Below are 14,926 nucleotides of genomic sequence, written 5' to 3'. Positions count from 1 at the left end.
ATAGATATCAGGGCCTTAAACAGGCTGACTTCTGCTAAATGGGTCAAACTGGGCAGAAAGTATACAAACACATAACATCCTTATAGAATATGATGTAACAGTATAGATCAACTTACCTCAAAATACATAAAACATATAAACAATTACAGCAATATGATGCAACAAACACAGCAGTACTACTAATCCAAAATACTCAAAGCTTCATAGAACTGAAACAAACATTTATTTTTAGGTCCATTCTGCTGCTGATACATACTTTGCCTTTCATAGTGTGTAACTTGAAGACCCTGAGTACTTTCTCCCACATTGAAAATACTTGAACGATAACATTATTTTAACTATTCCTAATAAGACTGATTCAGGACAGACAATTAGTTATGTTAAACTTTCCTAGCAGTCCTTCACAAACGGGGAACAGTCTGTCTATTCTCTCCATCTGTCAGCTGCTGCTGGCTCTTCCTCCTCCTCTTCCTCACACACTGCTGAGTTTGTCCTGGTGGATCATCAGGGGTGCAAAGCCTCACAGATGATGTGCAGCAGTGGGTCCCTCAGTCTGTCCTCACTCTGGACACTTGCAGTTGTCACATTTGGAAATCAAATGTGTGATAAGCTGCAGGATTCAAACAGTGTAACTTATAAATACATGTTCATACTTTTATTACACAATCAGAGAGAAAGAAAAGGAGAGAGAGTGCAGGTCAGACAGACAGGTGATAGTCTCAGGTGTATACACTGCTACAAAACAGCACAAGAGAAGGAGGATTTACCCAATGTGTGTGTGTGTGTGTATTGTTAAGGTTGTTAAGGTTCATATATATACCAGTCACCCAATGTATATACCAGTCACTGTGCGTGTGTGTGTGTGTGTGTGTGTGTGTATTGTTAAGGTTCAAAAATTGAGGAAGGAGATTACAAACCACCCATTGGTCCAGAAGATCTTGGTCAAACAATGATTCTAATGACTACACACGTGTGGGAAGAACACTCTGTACGCAGACAGCAAGTGATCTCCGACTTCCTCAAAGCATACACAGATTTTTATAGCATCAGGGTTTGATTTAATGACGCCCCTTCATGCGTCACAGACAGGATATATACATACGTCAATATCAAAACCACAACGACTTTTGACACAATTTGAAAGAACAATTGTCTTCTATCTTCATAACAGGTGCTTCCTGTCACTGCCGGATGCTCGCTTGTCATCTTGACACCTCAGCAGCAGTTCTGCGACAAACTGCTCTTTTTTGCAACCCCAAGCAAAACATAATTAAACTTTTACCTATAAATGATTCTCTCTAACTGAGTGTGTGTGTGTCTGTGTGCTAACCACAATTGCACCCTGTTTCACCTCGCTGACTAGCTCCTGACCTCTAGACAGAGAGACAGAAGCCACTCTGTAATAACCGAACTGAAACTATAGATATGTGTCATCTACTAAATAAATGTTTTAATCAAGAACCCCTACTAAAAGCTTAATACAAGAATATGAACATATAAAAGATATTAAAATGAACTGTTGTGTAAGCATGTATTGCAATTCCTTCTATGTTCTAGTTTTCCCTCAGCATGGATCATCTAGACACTCTCACTAGTGAAGCTTTAGACCATTAATGAACCTGAACATCAACTCAAATAAGCACAGATATGCATTGTGTATAAAATAGTTATAACTGCACCTGGAATACAAAGTTAATTTAATACCTGTATGCATAAAACCTTAAAGCCTTCTTAAAGCTATCTGTTACATTGTTAAAGCAATGATCAATTTGAATAACCTAGTAATTCAAATGGCCTCGTCTGGCCTGCTGCTCAAAATAACCTAAGACTGGTTTCACTTCTGCAAACTCTCTGCAAGCCTGTTTCCTGTCAGCCTGTGACTTTTAGCCTTTTCTGAAAGACACACTGTTCAACCTCTGAATGCAATATAAACTACAGATTATATTATTAATGCAATGGTAATAATGATGATTATTTAACAATAGCAGTAAAATAATTTCCCTGCTCCACACTCCCTCTCTCGACCTCTGGAACACCAGAGGTCGCAATACATTGTGTCCTCGCTCAGCAAATCAGACAACCTCATGTCATCTAATTGGTCCAGTAATAAACACCCGCTCCCATTCGAGAACACTCCATGTGTAAGCTTAGGTTTTCTCGGTCCCTCTCTGGTGGTTCATCAGGCCTCGGACCTCCCTGTGGTCGTCGAGATCTTCTGCAAAGGAAACAAAACACCTTTTCCCTAACTTATCCTATCTGTAATCAAAAACCTGATCCTAGTTATCTTCTTAACTTATTGACTTGTATTTATATATATTCTTCAACGTTACTCATCACTTTAAAACTCTTTAAGCGCTGCTTTCACGTCCGGTTGCTTGCTCCATTTTTCCCTTCTTATCATCACAAATTGTCGCTGCTGCAAGTTCCTCTACTCTAATCTTAAGTCACCTTTTTAACAAGAAAATCATTATAAGCGCCTATTCTACTAAAAGATCCAAAAGAAAACAACCACTTTAATCAATTAAGTTTAAGCATATAAGCAATTACTCCTGTATACATTTCATCATAGCTAAATGCTGCCTAGAAACAACTCCTGTGTGTTAACACTAACTTCATTTTAAAACCTCACATTTCCTATGTTATAACCTGTTTTTGGTATAGCCTTTTTATTTCCTTTTGCTCCTTTTAATGTAACAATACCTTCTAATTCTAGTTTATCAGACATAACCAAAATATATGCTTTCCTTCCTCTTTGGTCTTTCTTTAAGTTCAGTTAAAAGCTAAATGAATTTGAGGCCTTTTGCCTGGAATCAATACTGTTATGTGTGTTTCTGTGTAATATCTGTATGTGTAAGCCTACATTATAACCACTACTTCTAGAAATCAAAAGAAATCAAACCTGTTCTCCTCCTTCAACCCTCACTAATTTTCCCTCTAAAATTTATTCACAGCTTTGAAAAAGCATTGTATCTTCTAAACAGGATTCAGTTCACTTTAATCCTTTAACCTTAACATAAAAATAACCGTTTCAGTTTTACCATACCCAAATGACCAAAACCCCCAAACATAATCACGCATAATAAGAACCAAAAAAGTCCTAAAATGATCCTAAATTATTAAACAATTATTAAAGCCTAAATTCCCCCTTTATTTTGACACATGAAATGTGTCACAATACTATACAAACGTAAAATGCTCAGTTTTCCCCATCATGATCCAATCTGTGTTATAAAATAAACTTAAAACAGAACAATTACCAGTCATGTCTTTACTTCAATCAATGGTAACAGGAGTCACATCAAAAAATGTTTCCCCTTTAACATTTGGCATTCTCCCCACAATATACTATAATCCCATAATCTAACCCCAGTCAACAAAACAGAAATTTTCTCTGGTAAAAGCCAATTTTTTGTCCACATTTATTCATCCCCCGTCATCCAGCCACACACATTCACTCACATCCAGTCACACCATATATTTGCTAATAGTGGAGCGTCCCGCACAACTTCTCCACCCTCAGCAAAATGAGCTCATTTTTTATTTTCCATAGGAAAATATTTCTTTATGCTTTTGGACTGGATTGAATCGCTACCATCCTTTTTACAGGGACTTAGACCTGATCACAGGTAGCTTTCTCCTTAGCCAGTTGTAATCTGGAAAGCCCCCCTTATATTTGCTCTCCCCGAGAATTTTCAGCGCTGTTGCAGGCCTGCTTAAAACAGAAATGAGAAAAAATAGAGCTGATTATTAGCTCATGAGAACACAAAACAAAATCACCTGACAGGTTTTCTTTAAGTGCACTGTTACAAAATAATGGGCCCCTCAAACATGTCCATGTTTCCTAAAACTCCCTCTATTAAAAACAAAAACAACAACCCAAACCTAACTGACAGAATCAACCCATCACCACAACAACCTCAACAACCTTAAACACACAAGTATTGCCACCACATAATTTCACCTCCTCAATACACCGAAAGTCTCATTAAAACCACACAATTTGCACACAAAAATCACCCCCTTATGCTCTCTAACATACTTACATTCAGCATAAAACCCCCTTACGACAACATATAATCACTAAACTATAAATTTCCTACCCAAATCTGTACTTCTCTTGTCTGCCATGCTTCCTCTTCTGAAAGTCACTTCCTCAGTCACACACACACAAAGGAAGCTCCTTCGTCACCACTCACTCCAGCTAATTTGCATACTGAGTCATCTCTCAAGAAGTTGCCGTAACAAGAGAAACATATGTTTAAACATTACCTCCTTATTAAATTATTTTATTTCTTTCTACAGTGATCACTGGTTTTGATCACTCAGTACGAGAGAGCACTCCTAAGTCACTCTTTTAAAACTACTTTAATCACTTTTTTGTTTTCATAACTCACTCCCTTTGTCATATGACTTCTTCTATTCCTCAATTACAAACTCAAATGTATTTTATTAAACATTCACACCATTGTATCATTCATACAAAATAGCAAGCTGTTCTTCATTGCATATTTTTGTGTTCTTAGCCAGGTTTAATCAGTGTCTATGCATTAATCTCCATGAGCTTGTCTTGTCTTTATAAGGTTAATGCATTTTCTGCTTATGTATGTGAATTTGCATATGTTGCTTTTGCAGTATTTCAGACTCCTGCACAATTTTGCCTTTAAACAGTCAATTTTCTCCTTCCCAAATTTGCTAACCCAAATTCTGATCTCCCACCTTAAATAGCAGCATTCCTTGTCCTCAGCCAGAAGGTAGGGCTCCACTTATCACTTTCCACCTCTGCCTCAGCCCAGCGGCTTTACCCGTGAGGTCCCGTCTTCTTCACTTCATCTCACCAGTGAGTCTGAGGTCACAGGAGGCCGAGTAATCGTGACTGTGCCTGCCTTAGGTTGTCCCAGGGTTTCGAGGTGGGATCTTACCCGTCATGGGCTATCCAGCCTTCCATACTCGCCTGATACGGGGGCCAAGTGGGCAGGGGTGCTATGAGCATAGGGAACACACTGGCTCTGGAAATTAAAGGAGTGTAAGCTGCTTCCTTCATTGCATCTTATATTAAAATATCTCGCTTCTGATTCTTTCCTCGAATAATTTCACATATGGCACTTTGTGTATGTATGTTTTCTATTCATTAATGTGATTGTCAGTTATTTTCTCTCTTTATTTTACTTTTTTATCTGTTTGTTTGTAACGTTCTACTTTAGTTCTACTAAACCTTGATGTAAAAACAATACCCCCTCTTTCACGCACACACTCTGCAGTTTGCCTACGCACACACTTCTCTCTCAGACTTCCTTTTATGGGCATGTAACTTCCTGTCACACACACACAGCTTCTCAGAGCAGCTCAAGCTGCTTCTCTGTTTCTGCAGGCTAATCAAACTTATTTTGTATTTACAATCTACAAACCCTCTGTAATTCTACTAACTTTTGATCTAAAATGTAGCATCATTCACACAATGATTTCATAATCCCCTCACACACACCTTTTTTAAATAAACTAAACTCTTTGCATTTGTCAGCATTCACATCACAGCCTTCAACGTGCTCACTTTCACTCAGTACCAGACACGGAGATGGACATCTCCTTCACCTAACCTAAAACTAAATTACCATATCAACATACAATTACTGAAATTCAAACTCAAATACACCGTCTGTTTTAATAAAGTCAAAGAGTAAACGGGTGTACCAAGTGTATGTACTTATGTGTTTTTAAACTGAAAGAAAATAAACTCAAACTCTTATAACATCACTCATGCATCTCTTAAATTAAAAACACTTTCCAACTTTAAAACATCCTACTTGACATCACCAAAGAAATACCTCTCACACCTTTATTCCTCATTCAAAACCTTCTAGTCACCGCATTCACACTTAAACTGTGACCAGAGTTGAGGAATATAACTCAAAACACACTTTCCTAAGAGTATTTTAGACATGCTTGTCATAATCAGAAAGAGCAAGTCAAAAACAAACAAACGAAAAATTGAAACCTCCATTAATTCTCACCGCACACACAAGAAATTGAAAAAATAAACCACACCAGCAACTAATGCTGGAGAAAAGTTACTACTGAAAGTAATGTGTTAGTCTTAAGTATATACAGTGCACTCAATATATTTATATATCTAACTCCAAACTCAGTCAATTACTATACATCCACTACGGCAACTCAAAACTTTATTTATAGTCCTCTAATAAACATAAATGGCATCTTAAACACACACTCAACAATGTTTGCAGCAGTATTTGTAAAACCACACTCAAAAAAATCAACTAGGGCATGTGTTTGATTAACAAAGTAGTAATATGTTTACATCACATGAAGAAATCATTTTTATGCTCATTAAATGATTCATTCTTTTTTGTTGAATATAAATCAAAGAAAACTTTGATGAGTTAAATTCGTTCATGGCAATCCAATGAGAATGAGGTCCATCAAACCAAAGGCTCTGATAGCGTCATGTATTGCGCATGCTCCACGCCCACCGGATGCGGAAAGGTCCGTTGAGAAGTTAACGAGCGCACGTGGAGTTACTTCTTTGGCATACCTGATAGTGAGGTAAGTAATATTTCTTGATATATTTATTTAGGTTAGTGGAGTGAGAGATAAATACTATTAGTTAAAATTTTTTACCTGTGTAGTGTGGAGATTTATATATAGCAGGGAGGTTGTAGACCCAAACATTTTTCAAATGTAAGTCGGTGAATTTAATGTTTTTTTAAAAAACTTAACCGGAGTCGCTAATTGTTGCAACAGAGCAAAAACTGATGAGGTTATTTTGGTAAGTTCGTTTTTTTGTTTTTGTTTCTGTCGACTTTGAATGAGGTGTGTTTCATGGTTATCTGCGTTGGTAGGACTGTTTTTCTTCTCTGGAGTTAGCTAACTTTGAAGAGCGGGAAAGCCGCGTAGAGCCGTAACGTCTTCGCATATAGCTCCATGAATGAAGGGTTACTTTCTGCTTAACCGGAGTTGGTGATTGTTGGTAGTAGTGGTAAGACTGACCGACATGGTTTTGGTGATTTTATGAGTGTTTTATGATGCTCTATCTAAAATTCCTGTTTTTGTCAGTGGAGTTTAGTCGCGGGCAACCGCATTAACTGGATTGATGAAAGGTTTAATTCAACTAAACCAGCGTTTAGGGGAGTTAATAACAAGGAGTAAGATAAAATCTGTCACAATAATTGCATGTGCATTTTCTTTTTTTGTAATATATTCACTTAATTTTTGAATTCAGAATGATTTAGGTGGATAATTGTTTGGGTTATAGTTTCTCTGGTGCTCTGCATTAGGCTGATTAACGGTGCGTTCACACCGAACGCGATAGACGCCCCTAGCTGATCTCGTGCACATTTGCACCTCGAAGCGCGTCCAGCATGAACTGGTCGAGGTTTATATGCAATTTTCACTCGTATGAAGAAGAGATCTGGGAGGAAGTAGTGCCAGACGGTATGTTATTAAAATGGCAGCTGTCAATCTAGCGTTTGAAGAAAGAGTCTCCCTTCTCTATTTGCTGTGGAGAGCAGAGCAGTGCCTAAAGGACGTCCTCACTGTACCTGGGTCCATCAGGTCTTCCACAAGCGTGAGCAGTTTGGTGAGTTTCACCACTTGCTCCAGAAGCTCCGTCTGGATGACGGCCGCTTTCAGCTGTACCACCTTCTGTCCCTTGCCGAGTTTGAGAAGCTGCTGTCCCGCAGATTTTACCAACTCGAGCGGTAGACGTGATAAGTGCGAATGCACAAAATGCACCACACAAACTGCAGTGCGTATTTTACTTCGCGCTTCAAAGGCGTCAGTCGTGTGAAGTAGGCAGAAAAGCGTTTTCTCAATGCAAATCTGCTTCCGAAGTTTAGCTGGACCCCCAGTCGCGCTTCATCGTGCTCCTCCATTGACTTTACATGTCAACCTGAAGCTCTGGTCGCGTCTATCGTGTTCGGTGTGTACGCACCGTAACAGTCTTCACATTTCACAGTATGTAGATATTAACACAAATTTGTCAGAGTAATAACTTTGTTTTAATTAATTTCTCTCCCCAGAAATACATCACAAAATAAAGCCACATTCCCATGCTCTGAGATTCTTATGCACCTCCTCAACAATACATGGTAAGTTCATGTTTGCCTTATTATTATTATGTTTTTTTTTTTTTTTTTTTGGATGATGCAGAAGTTTAATCTCCTTGACGTTTTCTAATGCATATTTCATTTTTTATCAGTGACGTGTATGTGGCAGTGCAAGCATTGTGTTACCAGAGAGAGCAGCAGGTACAAATTACTTCAACATTATAAACTACATCATCATTACGGAATAGGTCAACATTATCTGTGCATATATGTTAATTGTCCGTGCACATTTAAGACTTGGAGTGGACTGAACACTCATGTCTATAAAGCTCATTCATCTCAGTTTACACAGACAGCTTCAAGTTCAGTAACTTTTAAATGTGAGTTATGTGACTGCAGTGACGTCTTCTCTGAGAGAGATTTTTTTGTCCATATTGGAACACATCTGCGAAGTAACGAGACAGTTAGTTGTGTGTTTCTTGGTTGCCCTTTCAAGACAAATATTTACAATACATTTTATACACACAAAAAGAGGAAGCATCATCCACACACACTTAAAGATTTTAAAGCCAGTGTAGTTACACGTGTGGACCCAGTTCAAGTGATAGAGTCCTCTGATAATGTAAGGGCTAGCTGTTCTGAAGATGTATCCTATGGTGAATTTGAAAGTGAGTCAGTGACAGAATGTGATAATAGTGCTGTTGAAAATCAGCCCGAACTAATTGAACGGAAATTAGCAGTAATATTGTTGAACTTGGAACACATATTTCATGTTCCAGCAAAAGGATTAGATGAGTTCTTAGAGGAGTTAGTTTTTCTGTTGAGTTCAGCTAGTGTACCTCTGACAAAACGTACAATTACAGAAATTTTTAAGAGCCATAACCTCCATATTAGTCAGGCTGTTATTGAAGAGCTTGCAAATTCTGTATGTGTTTCTAACCCTGTGGCTAAAATATTGGGAAAGTGTGGCCCTCTTGCCACTCCTTATAAAAGAAAACTATACTACATACAAAATTTTAGGGTTGTAGAGCCTGTTGAGTATTTTTTATCGATAGACCAAAGGAAGTCATTTCAGTACATCCCTTTATTACAGTTATTGCAGGAAATATTGAGTCACAATAAATTGCTGGATAGAGTGATTGAAGAACAAATAGCTCAAGAAAATAGAGAGAATCTGAATGGTGATCAGAGGGTTTACAGATCTTTTCGAGATGGGGAGCATTATAAAAGAAATAGCTTTCTAGATGGTGAGAAGTTGAGAATTTCTATTAACCTTTATATTGATGATTTTGAGGTTTGTAATCCTCTTGGGACCTCACAGAAAAAGCACAAGCTTTGTGGTGTATATTGGGTCTTGGGCAATTTACCACCTGGTTCTCATTCAGCCCTTTCATCCATTTATTTGGCAATCCTTTGCAAGAGTGAAGATTTGAGGACATTTGGGTTTGAAAAAGTCTTTGATCCACTTTTGAGAGATCTGGTAACTTTGGAGCAACATGGTGTGTTCATCAGTCAGTTGAACGAGTGTATTAAAGGAACTGTGAGCTGCGTCATAGCTGACAACCTAGGAGCCCATGGGCTGGCAGGTTTTGTGGAAAGTTTTTCTGCTGAATACATATGCAGATTCTGTACAGCTAAAAAATCTGAAATAAAGTCTGTGACTGCTGGTGATTTTGAGCATAGAACACCGGAACTTCATGAATTCCATTTGAAGCGTGCACAAGAAACAGCAAGTGCTTGTTGTGGAGTTAAGCGAGATTGTATTTTGAGTAAGAATCTGAGCCATTTTCATGTCACTGCAGGCTACCCTCCAGATGTAGCACATGATCTGCTAGAGGGCATAATACCAGTGGAGCTTGCGCATTGTTTTTCTTTTTTAATCTCTAAAAAGTATTTCACCTTAGAAAAACTTAACAACTTGATCCAAAATTTTGAGTATAAATGGGCAGATAAAACCAACCGGCCTCATGCAATTCCCCAGACTTTCTCATTAAAAAAAAATATTGGTGGAAATGCACATGAAAATTGGTCTCTGCTTCGTTTGTTGCCTCTAATTATTGGTCCACTTGTTCCAGAGGATGAACCTGCATGGCATATTGTTTTGGATCTGAAGGACATTGTGGAGCTTGTTGTAGCCCCTGTCCAGTCTGATGAGTCGATTTCCTACCTTGAGTGTAAAATCAGTGAACATCGCCAGAGATACCAAGAACTTTTTCCAAACAACAGTCTTCTCCCTAAACATCATTATTTGGAGCACTACCCTGCTCTGATTCAGCATTTTGGGCCTCTTGTCCACAAATGGACAATGAGATTTGAGGCGAAACATAGTTTTTTTTTAAACAAATTGCTCGCCATACAAACTGTTTTAAGAACATACCTGTTACACTTGCCAAAAAACATCAGCTCGTGATTGCCTCTGACTTGCACTCTTCTGACCATAAGACACCTTTAATGGTAAATGTTGGCTCATCAGTACCAATTGATGTTCTGAAAAGTGATATCGCAGTAGCTATAAAGCAAAGATTACCAGATGAAACTGATGTCCATATTACAAAAAGCGTGTCATACAGTGGCATGAACTACAGCACAGGAATGATAGTTGTTCATGGGCAAATATTTGGTTTGCCAGAGTTTGCAGAAATTCTGCAGATTTTTATTTTGCATGGCAGAATATACTTTTTTGTAAAAAAGTTCTCTGCTTGGTATCGAGAGCACTTCAGAGCTTTTGAGCTTGACATGTCACATGCGAGAGAGGTGTCTCTGATTGAGCATGGAACTACTCGATGACTACCCGTTAGCTGCCTATTCAGTGGGAGGCCTGCGTCTGGTTACTCTGAAGAGACACACTAACTTGCAGGGTAAACAGGAGTGATGTTTGTAAGTATTTTCCCCCTATATCACCTGGCACAGTAAATAATACATCATACTTTGCAGACCAATTGCTACTTAATTTATTGAGAGTAGATTTCTTTTAAGCATCTTATGCAAGAATTGTCATTAATTAGAAGAATGCAAGACAAATCTGGAAAATGCACTATTCACTTCTCCAGTAAAAAAAATTCCTCGAGGCCAAGGTGACATCATCAAATTATCGTTGACATTAGAATTTGTTACACACACTCGCACAATAGTCAATGAGTACATCTTTATTTATTTTTTAAATATTTGATATTTGTCCAGGTCAGCATGATGCCCCAGCCCATAAGACTGAGGATCATTCTCGGAGAAGATGATGCCAGGAAACTAATTTTACCAGCTGGGATATCAGACTCCATTGAGGAATTGTGTCAGGAAATAAAGACAAATTTTGGAGTGCAACAGGATTTTCGTCTTCAATATCAAGATCCTGATTTCGGAAATGATTTTGTAAATCTGACTGCGATCTCTGAAATTAATGATAAAGCAACTTTAAAGGTTGTATACTTGGATAGTGTGCAGTTGCAAAGTTTTACAGAAGATGGAGTGACATGTCAACCAGTGCGAAGTCCAACACATTCCTTTTCAAGCTCTTCAGACACAGACAATACAAGGCCCGTTTCATCGTCAGGTTCATCACCGTCTACAAGACTGTCAGTGTGGCCAAGTGTCTTCACAGTCCCTTGTTTCAGCTATGAGGCTGAACTGCAACTTGAAAAGGCCAATGCTGAGTTCATTGCTGGTGGAACTCATTTGACCCCCTCACCAAAACTGAAATCCCACCTTTTAGAAAGGCTGGCTGAAGAAATAATAAAATTTAAAGTCTATCCAACTGACAATGACCTGAATGAAGTTGCAGAAGCCCTTGTCAAACAGCATCCTTGTCTGAGGGAGCAGGGATCCTTTAATGGCTGTTATGGTTGGAAAATTAGCCTCAAGTATAAAATGGCCAATGTCCGGACCAAACTAAGAGGCCTGGGCTGTGCTGAGGTGTTGGTAAATTCACTAAAGAACAAGGCCCAAGACAAAAGTAAGGCAGCATTGAATGTGAAAAAGCCTAGAAGAGCAGAAGTCAATTACTGTCCGCAGTATCCAAAAGGAGAAACCACTGACAGCCTGGAAAAAGAGAGAATTGCACTGCTTTCAGAGGTTCAGAAGAGAAACAATGACAATATAGTGACAATGAAAATGCAGAAGACTTTTTCGTACAGAAGGCAAGAAGTTATTCAAGGACAGCCCTTTATTGCAGATTTTAAAAGCAGATGGCCAGCTCTGTTCACCGAGAAAGAGGTGCATGTCCTATATGTCTAACTTTTAGAGTGTGTTTATGGTTGACCAGTTATTTCTTGCTTCACTAATATTGACATAACATAGTGATAAAACAGCTAATAATTCCTGGTATGTCCTTCCTCTGGTGCATATTATAAGTGCATTGTTCATGTTTTTCAGATTGACAAGGAATTCCTGCGCATATCGACAGTACCGCTGCTATCTAGATTCTTTTATGAGCTAGACTTGTACACTCCACGCATGATGGAGCTCTTTCGAGGCAAAGGTGGGGTGGCTGGCAGAAAAATGAGACACATCATGGTGGCCATCTCCAAGGTGGGTTAGATCTGTGCTTAAGAACTTTTTATGCCCATAATCTGGCAATTTTATGAGCAAAGATATCTATACATATGGTAGGCAAAAGTCCTAAGAGGTTTTCATATTTTATACAAATTATATAAGCATCAGTCTTATATTAATAAGTAATTGATAAAATCGTATGGTTAATTTTGATCAAAATGGGGAAAAACCCCCAAAAAAAACATTAGTGTTGCCTCATTTTGTGTCTGATTTGGTTTAGACAGATGTTTTGAGGTGGCTGTAGCTCAGGTGGTAGAGCAGGTCAGCTACTAATCAGAAGCTTGGCGGGTTGGTCCCAAGCTCCTCCAGTGTGCATGCCAAATATCCTTGGGTAAGATACTAACCCCAAGTTGCTCACCGATGCATTCATCGGAGTGTGAATGTGTATGAATGTTAGACAGTAAGCACTAAACCCGGTGGCGCCAGTGTTCGACAGCCTCGACCTCTGTCAGTGCGCCCCAGGGTGGCTGTGGCTACAATGTAGCTTACCATCACCAGTGTGTGAATGTGTGTGTGAATGGGTGGATGACTGGATATGTAAAGCGCTTTGGGGTCCTTAGGGACTAGTAAAGTGCTATATAAATACAGGCCATTTAAACAGTTTAGAAAAAGTGATTGGGTGAATGAATTGTTGTATAAAGGCAGCTTTGAGTGCTCTGAGTAGAAAAACGCTATATAAGAACCAGTCTATTTACCATGTGGCCTTTTGGACTCTTCCAAACTAAGTATTCCTTTTTCAAACTGCTGCCTAAAAGTTAAATATTGTCATTATGGATTCCCTTTTTTCTTAGGATGACACAATACATACAAGACGAGCATGCATCCTGAAGTCCTTGTGTGTCTACCTGAATGAAGACCATGAGAAACTTGTGAAGGAATATACGGTCAGTTATATTCACAAGTTGTTCTGTGTTATGTAATTTGCTCCAGGAGTTATGGGTAATTTCGATATATGAAATGGTAAAATGTGACACCACGTGTGAATAAAAGATATTGCAATTGGTCCTTGTTTTGTTTCATGTCAAATTTCTGAGGTGTGAAACCAGAGACATAGAATTTAGTAAATATATCAGCATATTCACGCTGATTGCTGAATTCCTTTTTTTTTTTTCATATGTAGACTCAAACAAATGTATTATTATATTTTACGTCACAGAACACTGAGGCCAACACTGAAGCCATGGAACAAACTGTGATGGGAGTGTATGTCATACATCAGGAGGGTGCGGAGCCTGGAGATGACCCAGAGAACATCGGTGTCCTGATTGAAGGCGTGGAGGTTCTCACTGGTTTGAGGAGCATTGCAATTGCTTGTGCTCTGTTATTTGGACTGATATACTGTCTGAACCTAAGCTACCCACCGGAGCTCAAATGCACTTTTGAAGTCTTGCAAAAGATTATCATGAAGCTGGATGGACAGAGGTTGTCATCCAAGGCACAGTTCCTAAAAAACAAGCTAATGGGGTGAATGAGCTTGAAACGGACTCATGCAAGCCAGATATTTTTTTTTTCAAGGTTTCTGCAATGCAAATATGTGTTTACTGTTTTAAAGTTTAAAATTGTGAGTTATAAAATGTTCATATAAACTATGTGGTTTGCTCTGTGGCTATTACACAAAGATTGTTCGTCCATAACTTAAAGTCTTATACACTTGAAGTGTAAACACTGATTTTTGCCAGATGGCAATTGTTACAAAGGCAAATGCACACTGGTTTTCACAAATTGTTTGAGTGGAGCAGTTATGCTCAAAATTGAATGTTTTCTCCACACGTTAAATAGCATAAAGTCACTATTAATGGATACAGCCTGATTAAATGGAGGACTAATGTATGCAAGCAACATAGTAATGTTGTAATATTATAGTAATGTTGAATGTTATGTCTGAGCTTTAAATTGTGTTAAAATTCATATTGTTGTTTGCAATGCATATTTTACTACATTTTACGAAAGTTGCTTTGGGGATAATATTTTTTGTCTGCAAACTATTCAACAGACTTATTTCATTTTTATTATTAGGGTTAGGGTTATTTTATTGTATTTTTTCTTTCAGTCAGCATGTCTTGATCTGGAAGTTCTGTGGTCTTGGTATGAGATCGTTAAAGGGGAGAAAGCTAGGCTGAACTGGGATCCTGCCAACTGTTTTAAGAATGTTCAAGCAAAATAAAAGATGGTTTTGCAAGTTATCATTTATGTATGTTTCATTAATTTAATTAAAAGTAATGTTTACATAAGCAATACAAACACTAACTGAAACATGATTGGTGTAAGTACTACAGACATAAATTACATTTGTTCATTCAACAAGATTAACATTGGTG

General features: G+C 38.3%; 1 protein-coding gene across 3 annotated transcripts; it reads left to right on the top strand.

Moving 5' to 3' along the window:
- The first annotated feature begins 6,285 nt into the window (after window positions 1-6,285).
- On the top strand, window positions 6,286-14,101 carry LOC147301547 (uncharacterized). Of its 3 annotated transcripts, none has more exons than XM_086284688.1 (5): window positions 6,286-6,561; window positions 8,037-8,105; window positions 8,216-8,264; window positions 13,400-13,492; window positions 13,765-14,101. In XM_086284688.1, exons 1-5 carry the CDS (start codon window positions 6,422-6,424, stop codon window positions 14,074-14,076), a joined length of 663 nt encoding a protein of 220 aa, XP_086140814.1. In that variant the 5' UTR covers window positions 6,286-6,421; the 3' UTR covers window positions 14,077-14,101. The 3 variants fall into 3 exon arrangements, with proteins under 3 accessions (XP_086140814.1, XP_086140816.1, XP_086140815.1); XM_086284690.1 differs by lacking the exon at window positions 6,286-6,561 and adding an exon at window positions 6,734-6,784; XM_086284689.1 differs by lacking the exons at window positions 6,286-6,561; window positions 8,037-8,105; window positions 8,216-8,264 and adding exons at window positions 11,693-12,269; window positions 12,429-12,584.
- The last annotated feature ends 825 nt before the right edge of the window (window positions 14,102-14,926 follow it).

The sequence above is a fragment of the Aulonocara sp. 'chitande type north' Nkhata Bay genome, linkage group LG23, assembly GCF_057382095.1.
Source record: "Aulonocara sp. 'chitande type north' Nkhata Bay isolate Kocher_YH1m ecotype deep benthic linkage group LG23, A_spYH_male_GT1.1, whole genome shotgun sequence".
Taxonomy (NCBI): Eukaryota; Metazoa; Chordata; class Actinopteri; order Cichliformes; family Cichlidae; genus Aulonocara; species Aulonocara sp. 'chitande type north' Nkhata Bay.
This window is presented reverse-complemented; position numbering and strand designations above follow the sequence as displayed.